The following is a 23,484-nucleotide window of genomic DNA, read 5'->3' on the forward strand; positions in this document are numbered from 1 at the left end:
TCTCTAGATTACTCAGCTGGTGGATCTATCCACATGAGAAAGACAATTGAAGAGGCTCAAGAGCTCATTGATACAATTGCCAGGAATCAGCATCTGTACCTAAGCAGTGACCCTTCCATGAAAGAAGAGGTTCAAACAGTAACTGCTGAACTCAGCCCTGTAAAACAAGCTGCTGAATTCAATCAGCAATTGGACTTTCTAACAAAGCAGTTAGCCGAATTCAAGGATAAACTACAAAAGACAAGGATGGCTAATATAAACATGGAAGTACAATTAAAGCAAACAAAGCAGCAGCTGTCAAAACAAATAACAGAAGAATGCCAAGTAGTTCAATTAAGAAGTGGGAAAGCACTAAATGCCCCACTTCAAGGCAGCAGGAAACCAAGAAACGAGCAAACCACCCAAAATCCATCTGAGGACAGTAAGAGCCCAGAAAAAAATAATTCTGGCGCTAAAACACCAGAAGTTGGGTGGAAGGCTGGCGCTGAACGCCCAGACCATGCTCAAGACTGGCGTTCAACGCCAGAAACAAGCAAGGATCTGGCGTTGAACGCCCAAAAGAGGCACAGTTCTGGCGTTCAAATGCCAGGAACAGATGAGGAGCTGGCGTCTAACGTCACTCTAGCTTCTAACTCTGGCACTCCATTGCCAGTGAGGGATCAGACACACACAAGTGCTGATGACAACCCCTCTAAAAAGGCTTCTTCAACCACTTCTGTAGGCAATAAACCTACAGCAACTAAGGTTGAGGAATATAAAGCCAAGATACCTTATCCTCGAAAACTCCGGAAAGAGGAGCATGATAATCAATTTGCTCGCTTTGCAGATTATCTCAAGACTCTTGAAATAAAGATTCCATTTGCAGAGGCACTTGAGCAAATACCTTCTTATGCCAAGTTCATGAAAGAGATCTTGAGCCATAAGAAGGATTGGAGAGAAACTGAAAGAGTTCTCCTCACTGAATTAGGGGGAAATAACCCTGAGAGTCAATGATAACGAGTTTAAGTTGAATGCTGTCAAAGCCATGCAGCATCCAGACACACTAAAAGACTGCATGAAAGTTGATCTTATCGACTCTTTGGTAGAAGAGATCAACATGGCTGAGAGTCTCGAATCAGAGTTGGAAGACATCTTTAAAGATGTTCAGCCTGATTTGGAGGATTCAGAGGAGATTAAAGAGCCTCTGAAATTTTCGCTGGAAGAGGAAAAGCCTCCTAAACCCGAGCTCAAACCATTACCACCATTCCTGAAATATGTATTTCTGGGAGAAGGTGATACTTTTCCAGTGATCATAAGCTCTGCTTTAAACCCACAGGAAGAGAAAGCACTTATTCAAGTGCTAAGGACACACAAGACAGCTCTTGAGTGGTCCATAGGTGACCTTAAGGGCATAAGCCCAGCTAGATGCATGCACAAAATCTTATTGGAGGATAATGCTAAACCAGTGGTTCAACCACAGAGGCGGCTAAATCCAGCCATGAAGGAAGTGGTGCAGAAAGAGGTCACCAAATTACTAGAGGCTGGGATTATTTATCCTATTTCTGATAGCCCCTGGGTGAGCCCTGTCCAAGTCGTCCCAAAAAAGGGAGGCATGACAGTGATTCATAATGAAAAAAATGAACTGGTTCCTACAAGAATAGTTACAGGGTGGCGCATGTGTATTGACTACAGAAGGCTCAATACAGCCACCAGAAAGGATCATTTCCCTTTACCATTCATATTCATGGATGACTTCTCAGTATATGGAGACTCATTCAGCTCCTGTCTTGATCACCTGAAACTAGTTCTGAAAAGATGCCAAGAGATCAACCTAGTTTTAAACTGGGAAAAATGTCACTTCATGGTGATTGAAGGGATTGTCCTTGGGCATAAAATCTCAAACAAGGGGATAGAGGTGGATCAAGCAAAAATAGAGGTAATTGAAAAATTATCACCACCTGCCAATGTTAAGGCAATCAGAAGCTTTCTGGGGCATGCAGGATTCTATAGGAGGTTCATAAAGGATTTTTCAAAAATCGCAAAACCTCTATGTAATCTATTAGCTGCTGACACGCCATTTGTGTTTGACACAGAGTGTCTGCAGGCGTTTGAAACGCTGAAAGCTAAGCTCATCACAGCACCAATTATTTCTGCACCAGACTGGACATTACCATTTGAGCTAATGTGTGATGCCAGTGATCACGCCATTGGTGCAGTATTGGGACAGAGGCATGACAAGCTTCTGCACGTCATTTATTATGCTAGTCACGTTTTAAATGATGCCCAGAAAAATTACACAACCACAGAAAAAGAATTACTTGCAGTAGTTTACGCTATTGACAAGTTCAGACCATACTTAGTAGGATCAAAAGTGATTGTGTATACTGACCATGCTGCTCTTAAATATCTACTCACAAATCAGGATTCAAAACCCAGGCTCATCAGATGGGTGTTGCTTCTGCAAGAGTTTGATATAGAAATAAGAGACAGATAAAGGACAGAAAACTAAGTGGCTGATCATCTGTCCCGGATAGAACCAGTAGAAGGGACGCCCCTCCCCTCTCTTGAGATCTCTGAGACTTTTCCGGATGAGCATTTATTTGCCATTCAGGAAACACCATGGTTTGCCGATATTGCAAACTATAAAGCTGCAAGGTTCATACCCAAAGAGTACAACAGGCAACAAAAGAAAAAATTAATCACTGATGCAAAATACTACTTGTGGGATGAACCCTATCTCTTTAAGAGATGTGCAGACTGAATAATCCGTAGGTGTGTTCCTAGAGAAGAAGCACAGAGGATCCTATGGCATTGCCATGGATCTCAATATGGAGGCCATTTCGGAGGAGAGCAAACAGCCACCAAGGTCCTCCAATGTGGCTTTTATTGGCCCACACTCTATAAAGATTTCCGAGAGTTTGTACGTAACTATGACAGTTGCCAAAGAGCTGGTAACCTGCCTCATGGTTACGCCATGCCTCAACAAGGAATCCTGGAGATTGAGTTGTTTGACGTATGGGGAATTGACTTCATGGGACCTTTCCCACCATCATTCTCAAACACTTATATTCTGGTGGCAGTTGACTATGTATCAAAATGGGTTGAGGCCATTGCCACACCCACCAATGATACTAAAACAGTGTTGAAGTTCCTCCAGAAATATATTTTAAGCAGGTTTGGGGTCCCTAGAGTACTAATCAGTGATGGGGGCACTCACTTCTGCAACAAGTAGCTTTATTCTGCCATGGTCCGGTATGGGATTCGCCACAAGGTGGCGACTCTATATCATCCACAGACTAATGGACAAGCTGAAGTCTCTAACAGAGAGCTAAAAAGAATCCTAGAACGGACTGTAAGTACCCGTAGAAAGGATTGGGCAAGAAGCTTGGATGATGCTCTGTGGGCATACAGAACAGCATTCAAGACTCCTATAGGGACCTCTCCATACCAAGTGTTCTATGGTAAGGCATGTCACCTGCCCGTGGAACTGGAACATAAAGCCTACTGGGCAACCAGATTCCTGAACTTTGATGCCAGATTAGCTGGAGAAAAAATATTGCTCCAGCTAAATGAGCTAGAGGAATTCAGATTCAATGCTTTCGAAAATGCCAAGCTTTATAAAGAAAAATAAAAAAAGTGGTATGACAGAAAGCTGTCATCTAGAATCTTTGAACTAGGACAAAAGGTTCTATTGTTCAACTCTAGGCTCAGGCTATTCCCCGGGAAACTGAAGTCCCGGTGGAGGGGACCATATGTGATTACAAGTGTATCACCATATGGTTATGTGGAGCTTCAAGATATTGATTCTGATAAGAAGTTCATTGTCAATGGACAGAGAATCAAGCACTATCTTGAAGGCAATGTTGAGCAAGAGTGCTCAAGGCTGAAGGTAGACTAAAAGCTCAGCAAGGTCCAGCTAAAGACAATAAAGAAGCGCTTGCTGGGAGGCAACCCAGCCATGGGGCATCAATCCTCTAAGCATTTTGCCCTATTTTTATTTTTATTTGTTTATATAAAGTTCATTGATAACAAGGTAAAGAATCAATTGCATAAGTTCACAGGGTTACAGAAGAATTCTGCACACAAAACAGAGAAAAAGAGCTCACTGGCAAGAAAATGCCAGTAAAAGTCTGTTTTGGGCGTTCAACGCCCAACAGAAGCATCCACTGGGCGTTGAACGCCAGTGAGGATAGCCATCTGGGCGTTAAACGCTAGAAAGAAGCTCTTTCTGGGCGTTTAACGCCAGATTTACAGCATTCTGGGCGTTCAGAAAAACGCCCAGTAACAAAGGACTTCCTGGCGTTCAACGCCAGAAAGAAGCAGTAGCTAGGCATTGAACGCCCAGGAGAGGCAGCATTTGGGCGTTGAACGCCCAAAACATGCAGCGTTTGGGCGTTCAAATGCCAGGATGGTGGGGAGGAGGTAAATTCAATTTTTCTTCATATTTTTCATTTTAATCTTAATTTTCATGCTTCAATTCATGATTTCTTGCATAAACATGTTAAGAACTCTGATTTCTAAAATCCCTAATTTCTAAAAACCCTACCTTAAAAATATCAAATGTATCTTAATCCATAAGCACGAACCCTCTTTTTCAAATTCAATCCAACTCTTTTTCAAATTTTCAAAACAAATCTAATTTTTTCAACTAATATCTTTTTCAAATCTCCACATTATCTTTTTCAAAATCTAGATTTATCTTTTTCAAAAATTTTTCATATCTTTTCAGTTTTAAACTATATCCTCTCTCATCATATCTTCTATCTTATCTTTTCCAAATCAATCTTTTTATCATATCTTTTCAAAATTTTCGAACCCACCCCCCCTCCCTTTATATATGGGTTCGGCCTCCACCCTCCTCCATCAACAATTGCACTAGCTCTCCTTCTATCTCTCTCCTTTCTTTTCTTTTGCTTGAGGACAAGCAAACCTCTAAGTTTGGTGTGTTTATCCGTGATCACTAAGAGCATGGCTCCTAAGGGAAAACAACCCACTTCAAGAGGCAAGAAAGAGAGCGTTCCAAAACCACTTTGGAATCAAGGGAAGTTCTTATCTAAAGAACATTCAGACCATTATCATAAAATAATGGGTCTAAGATCAGTGATCCCAGAAGTTAGATTCGATCTGAAAGAAGACGAATATCCGGAGATCCAAGAGCAAATCCGAATCAGGAACTGGGAGATCCTAGCCAATCCTGAAACAAAAGTGGGAAGGAATATGGTCCAGGAGTTCTATGCTAATATGTGGCATACAGACAGGCAAAGACTATCTGGATCTGATATCTATGACTATCGAACCATGGTCAGAGGAAAGATTATTCATACCCACCCTGACAAGATCAGAGAGATCTTAAAGCTACCTCAGCTGAAAGATGATCTAGCTGCAAGGACGCTGGAGTAAGGATGGGAGTAACTGAGTATATCGCAATTGAGAAACCAATCACCAAAGCATCAATGGAAAAACTACAAGCGCAATATGACCCCATCAAGAAGAAAGCACAGGAATTTCTCCCAGAAATCCCTCAATCTGAATATTGGGAGTATCTTGAAACATCAGTTACCAAGATACAAGAAGCTATGGAACAAATAATAAAGGAACAGAAGGAACACAGTCAAATTCTTTGCTATTTGATTAAAGAACAGGAAGAGCAAGGGCGTGACTTGAGGGAATTGAAGCGCCAGAAGTTATCTCTTGAAGGACCAAGCACCCCACAGATCCGAGGAACATCCACTTCCCAGAACAAAGGTTGTTAAATTCCAATTTCTGCTTTAACTCTGTGATAGTTGTCGTTATAGGAGTTTACCTTAGGAGTCATATAGTAGTAAGTAGTGTCTATTTTGATTTTATCTCCAATTAAGTTATAGTCTATTTTTCTCATCATCAGCAAACATGAATAAAATAGCAGATCTTTTGAATAAGAGGCAATAAAATTCGAGTTTTAATAAGAAAAATTCTAATTAGTAACATGTGGTGGCAATGCTTTCTGTCTTCTGAATGAATGCTTGAACAGTGCATATATCTTTTGAATTTGTTGTTTAAGACTGTTAAATATGTTGGCTCTTGAAAGGATGATGAACATGATACATGTTATTGATAATCTGAAAAATCATAAAAGTGATTCTTGAAGCAAGAAAAAGCAGCAAAGAACAAAGCTTGCAGAAAAAAAATAGAAAGAAAAAGAAAAGCAAGCAGAAAAAGCTAAAAGTTCTTAAAACCAAAAGGCAAGGATAAATAAAAAGGATCCCAAGGCTTTGAGCATCAGTGGATAGGAGGGCCTAAGGGATAAAATCCTGGCCTAAGCGGCTAAACCAGGCTGTCCCTAGCCATGTGCTTGTGGCGTGAAGGTGTCAAGTGAAAACTTGAGACTGAGCGGTTAAAGTCAAGATCCAAAGCAAAAAGAAGAGTGTGCTTAAGAACCCTGGACACCTCTAATTGGGGACTTTAGCAAAGTTGAGTCACAATCTAAAAGGGTTCACCCAATTATGTGTCTGTGGCATTTATGTATCCGGTGGTAATACTGGAAAACAAAGTGCTTAGGGCCACGGCCAAGACTCATAAAGTAGCTGTGTTCAAGAATCATCATACTGAAATAGGAGAATCAATAACACTATCTGAATTCTAAGTTCCTATAGATGCCAATCACTCTGAGCTTCAATGGATAAAGTGAGATGCCAAAACTGTTCGGAAGCAAAAAGCTACTAGTCCCGCTCATCTAATCAGAATCTGAGCTTCACTCAAAAACTCTGAGATATTATTGCTTCTTGACTTATTAGTCTTCTATTTTATTTGTCTAGTTGCTTGAGGACAAGCAACAGTTCAAGTTTGGTGTTGTGATGAGCGGATATTTTATACGCTTTTTGGGGGTTAATTTCATATAGATTTTAGTATATTTTAGTTAGTTTTTAGTTTATTCTCATTAGTTTCTAGGCAAAATTCATATTTCTGGATTTTACTATGAGTTTGTGTATTTTTCTGTGATTTCAGGTATTTTCTGGCTGAAATTGAGGGAGCTGAGCAAAAATCTGATTCAGGCTGAAAAAGGACTGCTGATGCTGTTGGATTCTGACCTCTCTGCACTCAAAATGAAATTTCTGGAGCTACAGAAGTCCAAATGGCGCGCTTCCAATTGCGTTGGAAAGTAGATATCCAGGGCTTTCCAGAAATATATAATAGTTTATACTTTTCTCAAGGATAGATGACGTAAACTGGTGTTCAACACCAGTTCCATGCTGCTGTCTGGCGTCCAGCGCCAGAAACAAGTTACAAAGTGGAGTTCAACGCCAGAAACAGGTTACAACCTGGCGTTGAACGCCCAAAACAGCCCAGGCACGTGAGAAGCTTTAGTCTCAGCCCCAGCACACACCAAGTGGGCCCCAGAAGTGGATTTCTGCACTATCTGTCATAGTCTCCTCATTTTCTGTAAACCTAGGCTACCAGTTTAGTATTTAAACAACTTTTAGAGATTTATTTTGTATCTCATGACATTTTAGATCTGAATTTTGTACTATTTGACGGCATGAGTCTCTAAACTCCATTGTTGGGGGTGAGGAGCTCTGCTGTGTCCTGATGAATTAATGCAAGTAATTCTGTTTTCCATTCAAACATGCGTGTTCCTATCTAAGATATCCATTCGCGCCTAACTATGGAGAAGGTGATGATCAGTGACACTCATCACCTTCCTCACTCCATGAACGTGTGTCTGACAATCACCTCCGTTCTACATCCGATTGAATGAATATCTCTTAGATTCCTTAATCAGGGTCTCCGTGGTATAAGCTAGATTGATGGCAGCATTCATGAGAATCCAGAAAGTCTAAACCTTGTCTGTGGTATTCCAAGTAGGATCCTGGGATTGAATGGCTGTGACGAACTTCAAACTCACGAGTGCTGGGCGTAGTGACAGCCGCAAAAGGATAGTAATTCCTATTCCGGTACGATTGAGAACCTGCAGATGATTAGCCGTGCGGTGACAGCGCATTTGGACCCTTTTCACTGGAAGGATGGATGGTAGCCATTGACAACGGTGATCCACCTACACACACAGCTTGCCATAGGAGGACGTGTGTGCGTGAATCAGAAAACAGAGAAAAGCAGAATTTCAGAAGACAAAGCATCTCCAAAACTCCAACATATTCTCCATTATTGCATACAAGTATAATTTGTGTTCTGCCTCTTTTCTCCTTACAATCATATTTGATAAGTGAATTATTTTATTGTCTTCCTGACTAAGAGGTATAAGATAACCATAGATTGCTTCAAGCCAACAATCTCTGTGGGATCGACCCTTACTCACGTAAGGTATTACTTGGACGACCCAGTGCACTTGCTGGTTAGTTGTGCGAAATTACATTGTGAAGTAGTTTTCGTGCACCACTAGCCATAATGGGTACTTAACCTCCCTTATGAATCCTGCCTCCAGTAATGCTTGTACCTGCTCTTCCATGGCTTGGGACCTTTCTGGTCCGAGCTTCCTGCGCTTCTGTTGCACTGGCCGAGATCCTGGGTATACCGCCAGTTTGTGGCACATTAGTTTGGGATATATGCCTGGCATATCTGCGGCCTTCCATGCAAAGAGGTCGACATTATCCTTTAGGAACTGTATCAGAGGCTCCTTCAAGTCTCCCTTTAAGGTTGCCTCGATATTTGTTATCTTATCCCGGGCATCATTGATCTGGACTTCTTCAATCTCGCATTTAGGTTGTGGACGAAGTTCCTCGCGAGCTCGAACTCTCCCGAGTTCAATAGTGTTACTTTCCTCTCCTTTGGGGTTACCTCTAAGGTTAAGACTTTTGTTGTAACAGCGCCGGGTAATCTTGTGGTCTCCCTTTATCGTGGCAATCCCTTCCGGAGTTGGAAACTTCATGTACAGATGTGGAGTTGAGACCACTGCGGTGAGCTGGTTCAGTGTTGTCTGACCTATTAGGGTGTTGTAAGCTGAGCTCACGTCAACTACGATGTAGTCTACGTTGAGTGTCCTTGACCGGGTTCCCTTTCCAAAGGTTGTATGTAGTGAGATATATCCAAGTGGTTGGATTGGAGTGTCTCCCAGTCCTAACAAGCTATTTAGATATGCTCTGAGATCTTTATCTTGCAAGCCGAGTTTGTCGAAGGCAGATTTAAACAAGATATCCGCGGAGCTTCCTTGGTCTATCAGTGTTCGGTGGAGATTAGCGTTGGTCAATATGATGGTGATGACCATGGGATCATCATGCCCTGGGATGATGCCTGTCGCGTCTTCTTGAGTGAAGGTGATATTGGGGAGGTCGACCGACCTGTCTTTCCCTCCGACATGGTACACCTCTTTGAAGAGTCTTTTGCGTGATGATTTAGATATCCCTCCTCCTGCGAATCCTCCATTGATCATGTGCACATGCCTCTCCGGGATGTGATGAGGGCGCTCAGCTTGCCCGATCTCTTCTTCCCTTCTTCTTTTCTTTGGTTCATTTGTTTTATTGGCCAGGAACCTATCTAACCTTCCTTCCCAGGCTAACTTTTCTATAATGTTCCTTAGGTCGTAGCATTCATTGGTAGGGTGCCCATAGACTCGGTGGTTCTCGCAGTACTCTGTCCGACTTCTTCCTCTTCTATGTTTAATCGAACGAGGCGGTGGAATCTTCTTAGTGTTGCATATCTCTCTGTATACATCCACAAGGGACACTCTGAGTGGAGTGTAATTGTGGTATTTTCTAGGTTTTTCAGTGGGCTGGTCTTCTTTTTTCCTGGACTCTTTATCCTTATCCCGAGGGGGGGTAGGAGAATCCGGATTTAGAGGTTTTTCCTAGTCGGGAATTCTCCTCCATGTTTATATAATTCTCTGTCCTTTCTTGTACTTCATTCAGAGATGTCGGGTGCTTTTTTGATATGGAGTGGCTAAAGGGTCCCTCTCGCAGTCCATTGATGAGACCCATGTTGGCTACTTCTGTTGGCAGGCTTTGTATATCCAGACAAGCCTTGTTGAATCTTTTCATATAGTTACAGAGGCTTTCCCGATCTCCTTGCTTAATTCCTCATAGGCTCGGCACGTGTTTGGCTTTGTCCTTTTAGATGGAGAATCTGGCTAGGAACTTCTTGGCGAGGTCATCGAAGCTTGTTATTGATCTTGGTGGCAAGCTGTTGAACCATTTTATTGCTATCTTGGTTAAAGTGGTCGGGAAAGCTTTACAGCGGATTCCATCTGAGGCATCTGCGAGATACATCCTGCTTCTGAAATTGCTGAGATGATGGCTTGGATCCGATGTGCCATCGTATGGGGTCATGTTAGGAGCTTTGAAGTCCTTTGGGACTTTAGCTTTCATGATCTCTTTGGTGAATGGGTCTTGATCTTTGTGGGAGCTGTCTTCGTGACTGGATCGAATGGTTTTGGTTTTAAGGCCGGCCTCGAGCTTTAGGAGCTTGTCCTCTAACTCTCGATGTCGTCTTGTTTCCCTCCGGAGGTCTCTTTCGGCTTCGCGCTGGTGTTCGGCTTCCTGTTCGAGCTGCTTGAGACGGTCCTGCTGTTCTCGGAGGGCAACTAAAATTTCTATATTTGGAGAGTAGTACTTGACTCCGTTCGGTTGAGGTGTATCTTTTGGTGTGATGTCTGCGTTTTTATGCGGCGTCCTGTTTTCCAGATCAGAATTGTGGTTGTTGTCAAGGTTGTCCGCCATGATGATGGAATGACTTCCAGGTTTTCTGGAAACGGGGCCAATGTTCCGAGGGTTACCTGAAATTGAAGGTCGATCTCGGACGAGATCTTCTGTGCTGGTCGGTGCTGCTGTATCCGACCTGTTAGAGCTGGAGATGTGCTGATCCTTCGTCACCGGAGGGTGGTGGTACCTGCAAGAGACTCTAATGCTTAAGTTTGCACGTGCTTTTGGCAGGTTTTTTGTGTAGAATCAGAGTATGAGTTATACCTGGGTGCTCCAATATATTTATAATGGTGTGGGGTGACCTTTCTAGAGATAAGTTAGTTATCTTATCTTATCTTTGAGTGAAGTCATCTTATCTTTTTAGGCCAACCGCCTTTAGGGTGGGCTGTGTCCCTCTGCTTGGGCCTACTTGGGCCTTCATAGTGATTTGACCGAGCTCTTTAAGGGAGAGGTCGGTGGCATAGCTCGACCCGTGGTATGAAGAGTAACAGTGCCCACATAACTAACATATAATGTCACGGGAAAGCCGAAGGCGATCCTAGAACTTCCGACATTTGATTCAAACTTAAAACTAACATTAAAACCATAAATAAGGTGAGGTATCTAGGAAATTCTAAATTTTATCTCAACTCTAACTTAAACCCAAAATTCACCGCCTTACCTCTAATCCTCCAAACGCTGGTGAAACTGTCCTTGTCACTCCTCCACCAGACAAGGGGCCTCTCAGTTGCACAGACAAATAATGCATACAACGAAAACACAGGTAGTTTACAGATACAGCAAACAGGATATATATCAGTTAAGCATGAATTTCAAATAGGCAAACCCAAGAATTCAAACCAAAGCAAACAGACAAATGCATATGATGTATGCCTGTCCTATGGCTGATAATATCATTTATCGGTTATATAGCCAATCCGACATGTTCTGGTAGCTAACCGTGGACAGAAACACCCATCGCGAAGCAAGTGGGACTGAGTCACAACCCCCTTGCTACTATCCGCTCAATGCAGAATAAGCGGAAAAACCACTACTGCTGCTACTACCCAGGCGAATGTTTATAAGCTCAACCTGGAGCAAGTAGAAGAATCCAGTACTGCTGCTACTACCCATGCATCACAATCACTGACCTGGAGCAATTGAGACGAACCACAATCCTTGCTACTGTCCAGGTATCTCAATCAGTGACCTAGAGTAAGTGGGACGAACCACAATCCTTGCTACTGCCCAGGTATCTCATTCAAGAATTCATTCAATCTCAAGTCAATCATTAATTATAATTCATAATCATTTCATTATCAATCGTCCTCATTTATCATACTCATTCAAAATTCTATAATTAACTCAGTTTTTTATAATTTTCCTTTCTCATCTCATACCCGAAGCAAATGAACAATGCCACTACCTACTATCCGGGAGTTACATATCACATTCACTTACAAACCATCCTATTTTACACTTCCTCAATCACAATTCATTACTCCAAACTTTTCTTCTCTTGTTAAGTTAACTCCTTCTCTACTATCCTTGTGATTAGAACTATGTTTCAAGATCTTAGAGAGCAAAAATAGAGGTTCAAAATCACATTTAAAACACAAAACTCAATTTTTTGAAAAACAGGGCCGGCGTACGCGAACCATGTCCCGCGTACGCGAAAGTGAAACTTTTCCCAACTCGCATACGCGAGCACTTTTGGCCGAACCAAACGGCCGCGTCGCGTGTACCCCCGCGTATGCAAGCCTCCCAAAAAGCCAAAAAGCTGTTCAGTGTTGCAAAATTGCCTTTCTCACATCAAACTTTTGACGCGCATACCTTTTTTATTAAAAATTATTTTTCATTTGTTTTTGGAACGACGTAGACTTCACGGACCAAATTCTCATATAAAACAAGTTTGGAAAGGTTTGAGGGTCCGAAAGCCGAGTTATGGCTCACCGAAGTTCTATCAAAAAATCAATTTTTCTCAATAATACCCAAACCTCTATCTTTACAAATTCTTAACTCAATACCAACATTCAAAACTCCTAAACAGCACTAAAATTTACCAAACCATCATCTCAACTTCCACATTCATTCCATTGCACATGATCACTTTCATATATACAAATTTAATACCCAACTACCACACATAATCATTTTTCATCTTAATTCAATATTATCATCAGTCATCACACATTCTCATTAACTTCATCATTCAACACACTCATCATCAATCTTTCATCATAGTATCCAACCACCCAACGCAACAATTCTAATAACGAGTCACTAATCATCAGTCTTCCACATCATACTACTTATCCTATGGTCTCTTAGCCCAAGTTTCCACGTTACATTATATTTTAATTAGGAGAAACCGAAACCATGCATTGGCTGATTCCTCCCTAATACTCGGAACACCACAAATTATCGTCGTTTCGCAAATACCCATAGCTCCAAACCCTTTTCAAACAGAAATTTAGCAACAATTGTCCGACCTCAAGCTTTTAACACCATCAATTGACCACCAATTTCATCAATTTGCCTCCATAACATATAATTCAATCTAATATCACATATACATCACTAAATCAACACCCCATATTCTATATGAATAATTTCACAAGGGTTAGAGGTTTCTCACTTTACCAACGGAAGCTAGGGACAGAACCTAGAAAATCCACAAAGCTAATTTGCTCTTAAACATCAAAATTCAACAAATTCTCAACACCAAAGCTCAACAAATTTTGAAATTGAGATGAAAAAATCTGGGTGAGAAAACTCAAATTTCTTGCCAAATTATTTAGTGGGTTTTGTAGAGGATTTCGAGACGAACGCGTGACTGCTGACGGCTTGTTAATCGGAGTTTCGGATCGAAAGTTACTTGAGATTGAATTTTGGAACCAAGGGTTTGCATATTATTGGCTCCCATTTCTTGTATTCGGCGTGTGGTTTGTGTTTGATAGAGAAAATAGGGCTGAACATGGGTTTATATACATGGGCCTTGGGACCAATACGGGTTTGTTTTGTCCAGTTCGGCTCGTTTGGCCCAATCTTGCATTGGGCCAAATTCTTTAAAATTAGTGTCAAAGTTCATATTTTAATTATTTCTACTCGTGTCAAAATTCATATTTTACATATTTTTTCTCTTATAAATTATCAAATTTAATTTTTTAATTTCTTTAAATAATAATTAATTTATTCGTTAATTATTTATAAATTCGCGGGTTTCACAACTAGACGATGCCAAAGAATTTGGAAAATACTTATTAAGAATGAAAGAGAATAATTAAAATTTCTTTTTTAACTTGAACTTGAGGTTGATCACTTAATCAAAATTACTTTTTGGGCTGACGCAAGAAGCAGGGCTGCCCGTAAGTATTTTGGAGATGTTATTTTATTTGATACCAATTATAATACAAACAGGTAATTTGCTGTTCTATTTTTTTTTCTGAAACAACTTTTGGTGTATATGAGACTCTACTTTCGATGCATATGATCTTTTGTTTTTGTGTTGTTGATTTAGGTATAATTTCATTTTTTATTTTTTGTTGGTGTCAATCACCATGGTCATTCTGCACTTTTGGGATGTGCTTTGATGAAAAATAAGGATATTCAATCATTCAAATGGTTGTTTGAATGTTGGCTTTATTGAATGGGAGAAAAGGCTCTAAAAGGCATTTTTACCGATCAATGTGCATCAATACAAAGGGCTATTGGGAGTTGTATGCCCATAACCATTTACAGGTGATGTATTTGGCATATTATGAAAAAGATTCCATAGGAATTAAATGGCTACAAGAGACACGAAAAAATTGAACAAGAGATAAGTCATGTTGTTTGGAACTCTTTTATAAAAAATGTATTTGATAGAAATTGGAATGATTTCCTTATGAAGTATGGTGTTGGAGATAATAAGTAGCTTTCAGGTAAGGATGTCTTCATTAGAATTAACTAATAGTCTTATTTTTAGTGTTTGGATATTTATGTGGTTTGCTTGTGTAATAGAGGTGCCAACCTATTAAGGTGCATTTCATTTCTGATTTACGTATTTTATCATTTTTTCAGAGCTTTTCGAAGATCATCATTTAATGGATCCCAATTTATCCTGATCACCACTTCTTGGCCGGGATGAGAAGTACGCAAAGGAACGAGAGTATGCATGCATTTTTTAACAAATTTATTACGCACAACAGCTCTTTGATCCAATTCATCAAATAATATGATAATTGCCTAGGAAGTAGAAAGCAAAGAGAGAGAATTCGATGCTGCAGATTTTCATATTGTCATACCGTGTGCAACAAAATCATCAATAGAAGCTCAATTTCAGTATGTGTATACTCACGAGAAGTTTAAGCACAATTTAGAGTAAAGGTGAATTGCATCACAAGATAAACGCAATCCGCTCTAGGTTTTACAACATATGAAGTTGTAGAACAGATTTCAAACTCAATAGTCAATAAGTTTGAGGTTATATACTACGCGATATCATGGGAAGTAAAATGTCAATCATTATTATTCGAGTCAAAAAGGATATTGTGTCGTCATTCTCTGAGCACGTTAGGCTTTGAGCAATTAGATAAAGTGGCACCAAGATATATATTAGAACGATAGAGTAAGAAGATAAAGAGGAGGCACACACATATAAAGAGCAGCTACGACAAGCCTTTATTGGAGCCAAGAAGCAAGAGATTTGATGATTTGGTGTTTCCATCACACAATATTTGTGAATTTGCATAAGAATCTGAGTAGTTGACAACAATTCTGCACTACGCTTAGGAAAATGTAATGGCTAAGATGCATGAATATGAAGCCAAAAGTATAGAAAAATGTTTGTTATCACCCAAAAATGCTTCTTTGGATGATATTAATGACCTTCAAAGCCCGCCTCGCATGAGAAAAAGAGGACATCCCGAAAATAGATTGGGATCAAATACCGAAAAATAGATTACAAATACATCAATGAAAAAGAAAAAAAAAGCTCTAACGGAGATAAAATTGATGTGCTTTAATTAGGTAAAATTGTTCTTGTGCATGTTAATGGTTGTGCTAATATATGATTTGTTTTTGCAGTTGAACCTTTTAGATGGTAGATATTTGATTCAGTCAAATTCCAGCATTTATCAAGGACAAATTATGAATTATCAGTTTAGATATTTAAGGGAATAAGATAGTTTTCTTGGTGTTTTATGGAATGATTTTCGGTGTTATGTTGAATAATTTCAGTGCTTTCTATGTAATATTTTTATTTTTTAATGGAAATGAGGTTTACTTTTAATATTTTTCTGTGTTGTTCCATTTACCATGTTACTATTGGTTTTGAAATTAATTTTTGTTTGTTCATGATATTTTAATCTAATAGTAAGTATTACCTTCGAAATTGTATTGTGTTGTGTAAATCAATAGTAAGTATTGGTTTTTAAATTAATTTATGCAATCATTTGATGGCTAGTAATTTGAGGTGTAAATCCTGTATAAATTTTGGTATACGTGATTTTTCTTCAATATATTGAATATAATAAGTATAGTATATTAAATATAATAAGTATGAACCTAGATTTATTTAAATTAATATGACTGCAATACCGCATAAACAAAAGATTTGGAATCTATGAATATTTACTAAAGAATTGTTTGTTTTAACAAAACTGTACACAGTACACACAATTCAAAACAACATTGAAGAGAAATTATTAACAGTTTACATCACACAATCTATTGACTTTCTATATCCCCTAATGTAAATTTTCAGCAAGGACTTGATAATGCAGTGGATGGTTTGGAAAGTCTGATGACTTCAGATTCTTCAATGGCTTTACCTCTCAGTTGATTTATTTCTCCAAAGAGAATGAATGAAGCATATTCGAGTCTGAAATGATCAGCTTGTTCCTACAATTTCAAAAAAAAAAAATATTTATTAAACTATGTTAATTTAGTAATAGAGAATTATCTATTTTTAACGATAGTTATTTGTTTCCAATTCTTCCATGAATGTTTTTTTTTTATTTTTTTGGGATCAATTATCTCCAGCTATTTCATTACATATATTGCACAATCCTAACTAAAAACAAAAATTAAATAACACGTTAAAATAGGACAATAACAAAAAAACACAATAAAATTTATTGAATAGAAAGATTGATACCTTATTTGCTGCCCGTTGATGTTAATGTATGGTGCTTCGACGCCCTCATTGTTGTATATCAAAGGTTTTTCTCCAACGAGCACCATCATTTGTGAAATCATCAAGCTCTAAAAATCAAAGAAAGCTAAATATAAGAAGCTCTATATTTAATATCTAATTTCACCGAAATGAATAAATAATGTCACACAAACAAGTACTAGTGCACTTTATTTCAAATCGAAGTGCACCGAATTTATATCATGATAAAAACACACAGAAACAAGAGAATTTATACATAAAATAAAAATATGTATTACATAAGCAACTTACAACAAATTTATTAATTTGTATTTTAGCATCAGAATGAGATTTTTTATGATATGGGTCAAGGATATGAAATTTTTTCTTTCGAACATCTGTAATCCATAGCCACCAATGGTCCGCATAGCAAATTGGGGCAAATATCTGAAGTTTAGTCAGAGAGAACAATATTTTAGTCTAAGTGGCACCTAATAAAATAATTATTTAAGAAGCTTTAGAAATTAAAACTTACAAATGGATGTGATGCAAGTTTTTTTCTTATCCAGAAATGCCAAGTACTCCTTATATTCATCAATGTGGAAGGCTTGTTAATTTTTGGATCAATGTAGACCTCCTTATGTTTCGCCAACATGCTATTCTGCAAAATTTGAATAACACCGAAAGAATGAGTTTTAGCACATAGTATATTTTCAAAATGCACCAAAAGTTCAATGGTAATAGAGCTTACCACAATATCAAGTGGGACATAGTATATGAGTTCTTCAAATCTTTTACATTTTCTTCTGTTTAAAATTAGACACATTGCAGAAACTACCTACGAAAACAAAAATCCCAAACTATATATATGGCACAATAACTCATAAAAAAATTATTAATGTTAATCTAGGATTACCAAATTTTTTATATATGATTTGACTTTTAAAAATGAGAAGTGCATTCTAGTTGCCTCCAATTGAGCTTCATGGTCCAACTTAAATATGATTTCCCACTCATTAGTGCTATCATCTCTATAAGTCTTGATATATGTGACGCAGTGATAGCATTTTTTTAAGTTGCTCTGATATTTTCTTTTGCTTTACCAGAGTTTTGAACTTCTCAAGGAAGTTTAGACTAGGCTGCACCTTTTCTTGTGGGAGATTTTTCTCCTTAGCACATTTCAATGCTGCTGTAACTTCAATATCCATTGCTTTAACAAACTTTTTCAACTCTTCCACCAACACTAGACTATCTTGAGATTTTTCAATTTTAACTGGTAGTTCACCCTCTTGGGTAACTGTAGCTTCATCACTTGATTGACTAAAGCCAAGGTAAAATGATGACGTATTAAATTCATCCTTCAATACAGTATTAGCAACCATCATTATTCCAACTTTCAAGTCTTGAGCTGGTGGATGATTGTATAGTGACACATAAAATATTTTACAAATGAACTGAAAATATTAAAAAAAAAATTTATTAAGTAGAACTTACACATTAGGAGAAACTATATGTTGAGTTTTCTTTTGGAGAGCTTCCTCATGAGCTTCTTGTTGAGGTTGTAGAGGACTGCAGGATTACACAAAAAGAATCATGAAGCAAAACTATTAGAAAAAAAAATTAAGTAATACTTACGCATTAATAGGTTCTTCTTCCATGTATTCCTTTGTGGGAGACTTTGCAGTAAGTAGTTCAGTTTACAGAGGACTTGAGATAGTGATTTCCGATGAAGGAGCAATTGCTCGAAGTGGAACTTTAATGAAGGCAAATTATAAAGAAGTTAATATGCATTAAACATTCAGGTGCAAATGATTAACTCAATGATGATAACATTGAAAGTGAATTGGAAAACTCACATGTTCAGTGGTCCAAATTGAGAATGGGTTTGTTTTTTTAAGAATAATATTTGTTCTTTAGGATCATTATTGATATCAATAGTTGGGCTCCTCATCCTTTCCTACAATTGGATTTCTTTTTCCATTCTTGCTTTCTGAACAGGGTTTGGTTCATCTAGTTTTTTTTTTTCTTGTTCTTTGAACCTGTAATGCACCTCAAATCATTTGTTCTTTGTAGCAAATCCTAATTCTTCGACAATAACTTTCTTGTCATCGCTCATCTTGCTAAACATATCAGAAACGAATCTTGTGAAGCACCTCAAATCATGAATTTTCTATAAATAAATGAAAATTATGTTACATAACTATATTTATAAAACAGAAATGGATTTTTCTAACATATATATGCTTACTTGATATTTTGATCCTTTCTGCTTTGTGGTGCTCCTCTCAACAACTCTCTTGATTGTCATTTTTTCTGTAAAGAATAAAAAATTAGATTAATAGGTAACAACAACACCAAGTATACCTCAATTCACATGAAATGCATCAAAAGTCACACCAAATGTACTGAAAGTATTTCTTGATTACATTACATAATCTCAGTTCAAAAAGACATACAAATCAATCAAACATGCACAAAATGACACCAAAAGTACTACAATAACATTCTATGGAATAGTTACAACAAATCCATGAATAAATCCCTCAAAATTAGTTTCAAAATATGCAAATCCCTCAAACATGGACAAAAACACATGCAAATCACTCAAATATGTACAAAATGACATCAGAAACACTACAATATTCTATTGCCTAGTTACAACAAAAAGAGGACAACAATACCAATTGCACCTCTATTCAGACAAAATGAATCGAAAGTTGTTACTGATTACTACACACGAACTTAGTTCAAAATATGCAAATACTCAAACATGCACAAAAACACATTTAAATTCCTCAAATACATGCAAATATAGGCTAAACTATACGAGAAATACTACAATAATATTTTTACACCGACCTAACACAGTTATCACCAAATGAACAATATATGAGAACAATAATATCTACTTTAACGCAAGAACACAAAATAAATCTACTAAATAAAGAGAAATATGACTATCTAGTGTTTCGCGATTGAAAATGTGAAAGAGAAAAGTGAAAAAAATGGACGATTAGTGAACAGTACCTTCAATAATCTTTTGTGTTCTGTTTCTATGTTTTTTGGTGAAGATTTTGAACATTGCTTTGAGATCTTGAGTTTTCACAAAGATTTTGAGAGATTTTTTAGCGATGTTTGAAATAAATTTGTTTCAGTTTCGATTGAGAAATGAAGCATTTTTTATATTAATCTTTGTGCTACTGAGCAGTTGCACGAACGCGTGTTTACACGCTCTCTAATTTAAAGTTGGTTTTTATTAGACTTGAACCAATTTAGTTGAATTTAAATAAAAAAAAGTTTGTATATATATATATATATATGAACCATAATTAAAATTCTATAATATCTATTCTTAGAAAAGGATTGTCTATTTGTCAAGGTTGCGAGAACCGGACCGGTCATCGAACCGGTCATGTGACTGGTTCAATAGTTTAATGATTCAACCGGGAGTGAACCATAGTTGAACTGGTTTAATTAAATATAGAGTAATATTATAAAAAATTCAATACATCATTTTAAAAGGTTAAATTCAATCATTTTTAAACTAATAAGATTCAAAATTTAACAATTTCACAAAATGAACAATACATAATTTATCATTAAAAGGTCATAAACAATTTCAAATATCAAAGTTTATAACTAAAGAAATCAAAACGCACGTAAATGACAAACACAATGTTTTGCAACCAAAAGAAACAATATTCAACAAACAATACTTCAACTAAATAAAGACACTACTCATCAGAAGTCATAATCATCATTAAGTGTTCCGATGTCTCCATCATAAACAGGTAATCCAAAGCCAGCATCTTCAGAAATACATCCAAAGAAGTATTTGAGGATTCAATTACAACATCAGGCATATCCACTTCAACTTCCATGTCTCCACCATCTAATAAAATAGAAAGAAAACTCAATAAGAAATCAATATTAATGACATGTATCTTTATGGAAGGAAACAAAGTTTGCTATGTCACTCACCATTAGGATACGAAGGCATATCATTATCAGTGTATATTAAACTTTCAATGCCTTCAATATCTCAATTAGTAAATTCAGGATCATCCTCATCTGCCATTACCCAAAAATCTACCGTGTCAATGCTTTGAATGTCAATTGGATCATAATTCCTCTTCTTTCGATGCAACCTAGATTGAAGGCGTAGGTTATAGGTGACATAAACAATGTCACTGAACCTTTAATGCTCTAACCGGTACCTCCTCTTTGAATGGATTTGTTCAAAAAGGCTTCAGTTCCTCTCACATCCAAATGAAAAAGAGGTTTGATGAAGAAGATGGACTGTCATTTTTTGCAAATTAGGAGCACTCCCACCGTGTAGCCTCCACCATTCACCTATGTAGATATAAAAATCAAATACTTTTTAATGTTTATCACACAACATATTAAACTTTGAAACTAAACTAAACTTGAATATGAAATAAGTCAAATAACTTACCAGGTTTGAGTCTTGATGCCGCTCTCTTAGCTTTTTCCTCCCAAAACTTTCTTTACAATCTCGATACAGCTGTATCTCTTGCATTGCAGCAACTGAGTCATCACAAAGTGCTTCAACATCAAGCAAATCAAGTAAAGATCGCAAAACATTTGCCTTCTCAACAAAACCCTCACTATAGAAAATGCATGGATTTAAAAAGTACGCTGGCGCATGCAGATCACGCTTCAAATACTTATCCCACCTCATTTTCAAGATACTTGTGTATGGCGTATAAGCAGCTTTTCAATTTCTGAACATTGTCTTGATAGCATTTTTTGCTCTTTGCATGCCTTCATACACGATTCCCAAAGAGGATTTTTCATCAGCATCAATAAGCCTCAACAACTTAATAAGAGAACCAACAATTTTCACAGTGGTAACACAGTCTTGCCAAAACTTACTATCCAAGACAATTGAACTAAAAATCTTTCCATTAGCACTTTTGGCTACTTATGAGAAGTGAAATATTTGTCCACCATCAATGACTGCATATCTTCCTTGTGATCATATATACTTTTCAAAGTAATGAAAACTGTGGCAAAACGTGTGACTCCTGGTCGAACAATTTTTGTCCAACTTTTTCTTTTTCTAAGCCAAGACAATAAGATCATATGATTGTAAACAAACACAGTCACTTTTGAAGCACGGGAAGCAATGTCAACTATGTGAGGAATACTTGCAATATCTTTCAAAATAAGATTGATAATATAGGCAGCACAAGGAGACCAAAATATATTTGGGTATTTTTCATGAATAAGTTTTTCAGCAGATACATAATTAGCAGCATTATCAGTGACCACATGCACAATGTTACTAGGCCCAACCCACTCAATAACAAGAGCAAACAAATTAAACAATGCATTGGCAGTTTTTATCACATCAGAAGCATCAACAGTCTTAACAAATGACATACCAGCATAACAATAAACTAGAAAGTTAATTAAAGTTCGTTGCCTTTGATCAGTCCACCCATCTGCCATCAGCGTACAACCGGTGCTTTTCCATGAGCTCCTATACTTTTCAACCAGCAACTGATACTCTCTCTTAAGATCAGCCAGCAAATGAACTCTCATTTCATCATATGACGGTCCCTTGAAACCAGGTCCAATTACAGCAACACCATCCAATGCAGGTTGAAAGTAAAGTGATTGAATTGCATTGAAAGGAATATGTGCATCAACAATCCATTTGGCAAGTCCCAACTTAGCCTTGTGCACAATTTCTTTACTAGCCAAAACACTTTTCAAAGTCGGTTGAGATCTTGGAGTAGTCCTTTCCTTAAAGTAACTTCCAATTTGTGTAGCTACTACAGCTCTTCTCTTTCCTTTGTCTCTCGTTGTTGTAGGAACAACAGCTTGTACAGGGTTAGGCGATTCAGCCTCTTGTGCAGGTGCTTCCCCACCATAAGACTCCTCCTCAAATTTTCTTTTTTCCATCTTATTTTTTTTTGTTTTCCATCAGAATCCTTTTGAATTGAAGTTCAACTTCTTCAGTGACTTTGTTACATACTTTAATTTGTCCAGAAATTTTCGCAAGATGATATTTCATCCTATATATCCCCCTCGATTATAAGTATTCAAACAAAAGATATATGTATATTGTGCCTTATGATTTTTATCATATTTCACAGTGAAATATTCCCAAGCCGGCTCAGATTTTTCTCGAGAGGAACCTGTTTGAGATTCTTGTACAGCATTATGTTGTTGTTGCTGATCATTTGACTGTTCCATCTAAATTCAGAATGCCAGCAATCTAGAATCCAGACCAATATATCAATTCATAGTTCATACTTCATACAATTCATATAGCATTCAACAGAGCAGAACTGAAAAAATAAAAAAATTGAACAGAGCATAATTGACAAGATAAAAAAATTGAAGAATAGAGCAGAGCAGAATTCTCAAATTCAACATACATCAAATTTATTCTCAAATTCAACATACATCAAATTTATTCAACATTTCATTAATCATATAATAAAAAAATAAAAAATTAAAAAAACACAAGAACAGAAGCCCAGAGCAAAAAATGAAAACAGAAAGAACAGAAGAAGAGCCAGAAACCCAGAACTAACCGCAAGAGAAGTAGAGAACAGAAGGCCAGAAGCTCGAGCCTCGAAGTAGAGAATAGAACGACCCACGACGGTGAGGCGACGACCCGCGACGGTGAGGCGACAACCCGCGACAGTGGCGCTTGCTCCGACGCCTGCTTTGAATCACGGCGGTGGTTGTCCTTCGTAGGCAGAAGCTCGAGCCTCGAAGAGTTTA

General features: G+C 37.7%; 1 protein-coding gene across 1 annotated transcript; it reads right to left on the minus strand.

The window, feature by feature from the left end:
• Positions 20,251-23,478, minus strand: LOC107640280. The gene is made up of 4 exons (XM_016343818.2): positions 23,292-23,478; positions 21,179-22,969; positions 20,704-21,075; positions 20,251-20,614 (listed from the first exon to the last, which is right to left on the minus strand). The coding sequence occupies exon 2, from the start codon at positions 22,651-22,653 to the stop codon at positions 21,664-21,666; it is 990 nt and encodes a 329-aa protein (XP_016199304.1). The 5' UTR covers positions 22,654-22,969; positions 23,292-23,478; the 3' UTR covers positions 20,251-20,614; positions 20,704-21,075; positions 21,179-21,663.

The sequence above is a fragment of the Arachis ipaensis genome, chromosome B05, assembly GCF_000816755.2.
Source record: "Arachis ipaensis cultivar K30076 chromosome B05, Araip1.1, whole genome shotgun sequence".
NCBI classification, from domain to species: Eukaryota; Viridiplantae; Streptophyta; class Magnoliopsida; order Fabales; family Fabaceae; genus Arachis; species Arachis ipaensis.

Bases quoted from the DNA above. Each gene is read 5' to 3' on its own strand.
- LOC107640280 (XM_016343818.2), bottom strand. From the start codon at position 22,653: ATGGAAAAAAGAAAATTTGAGGAGGAGTCTTATGGTGGGGAAGCACCT.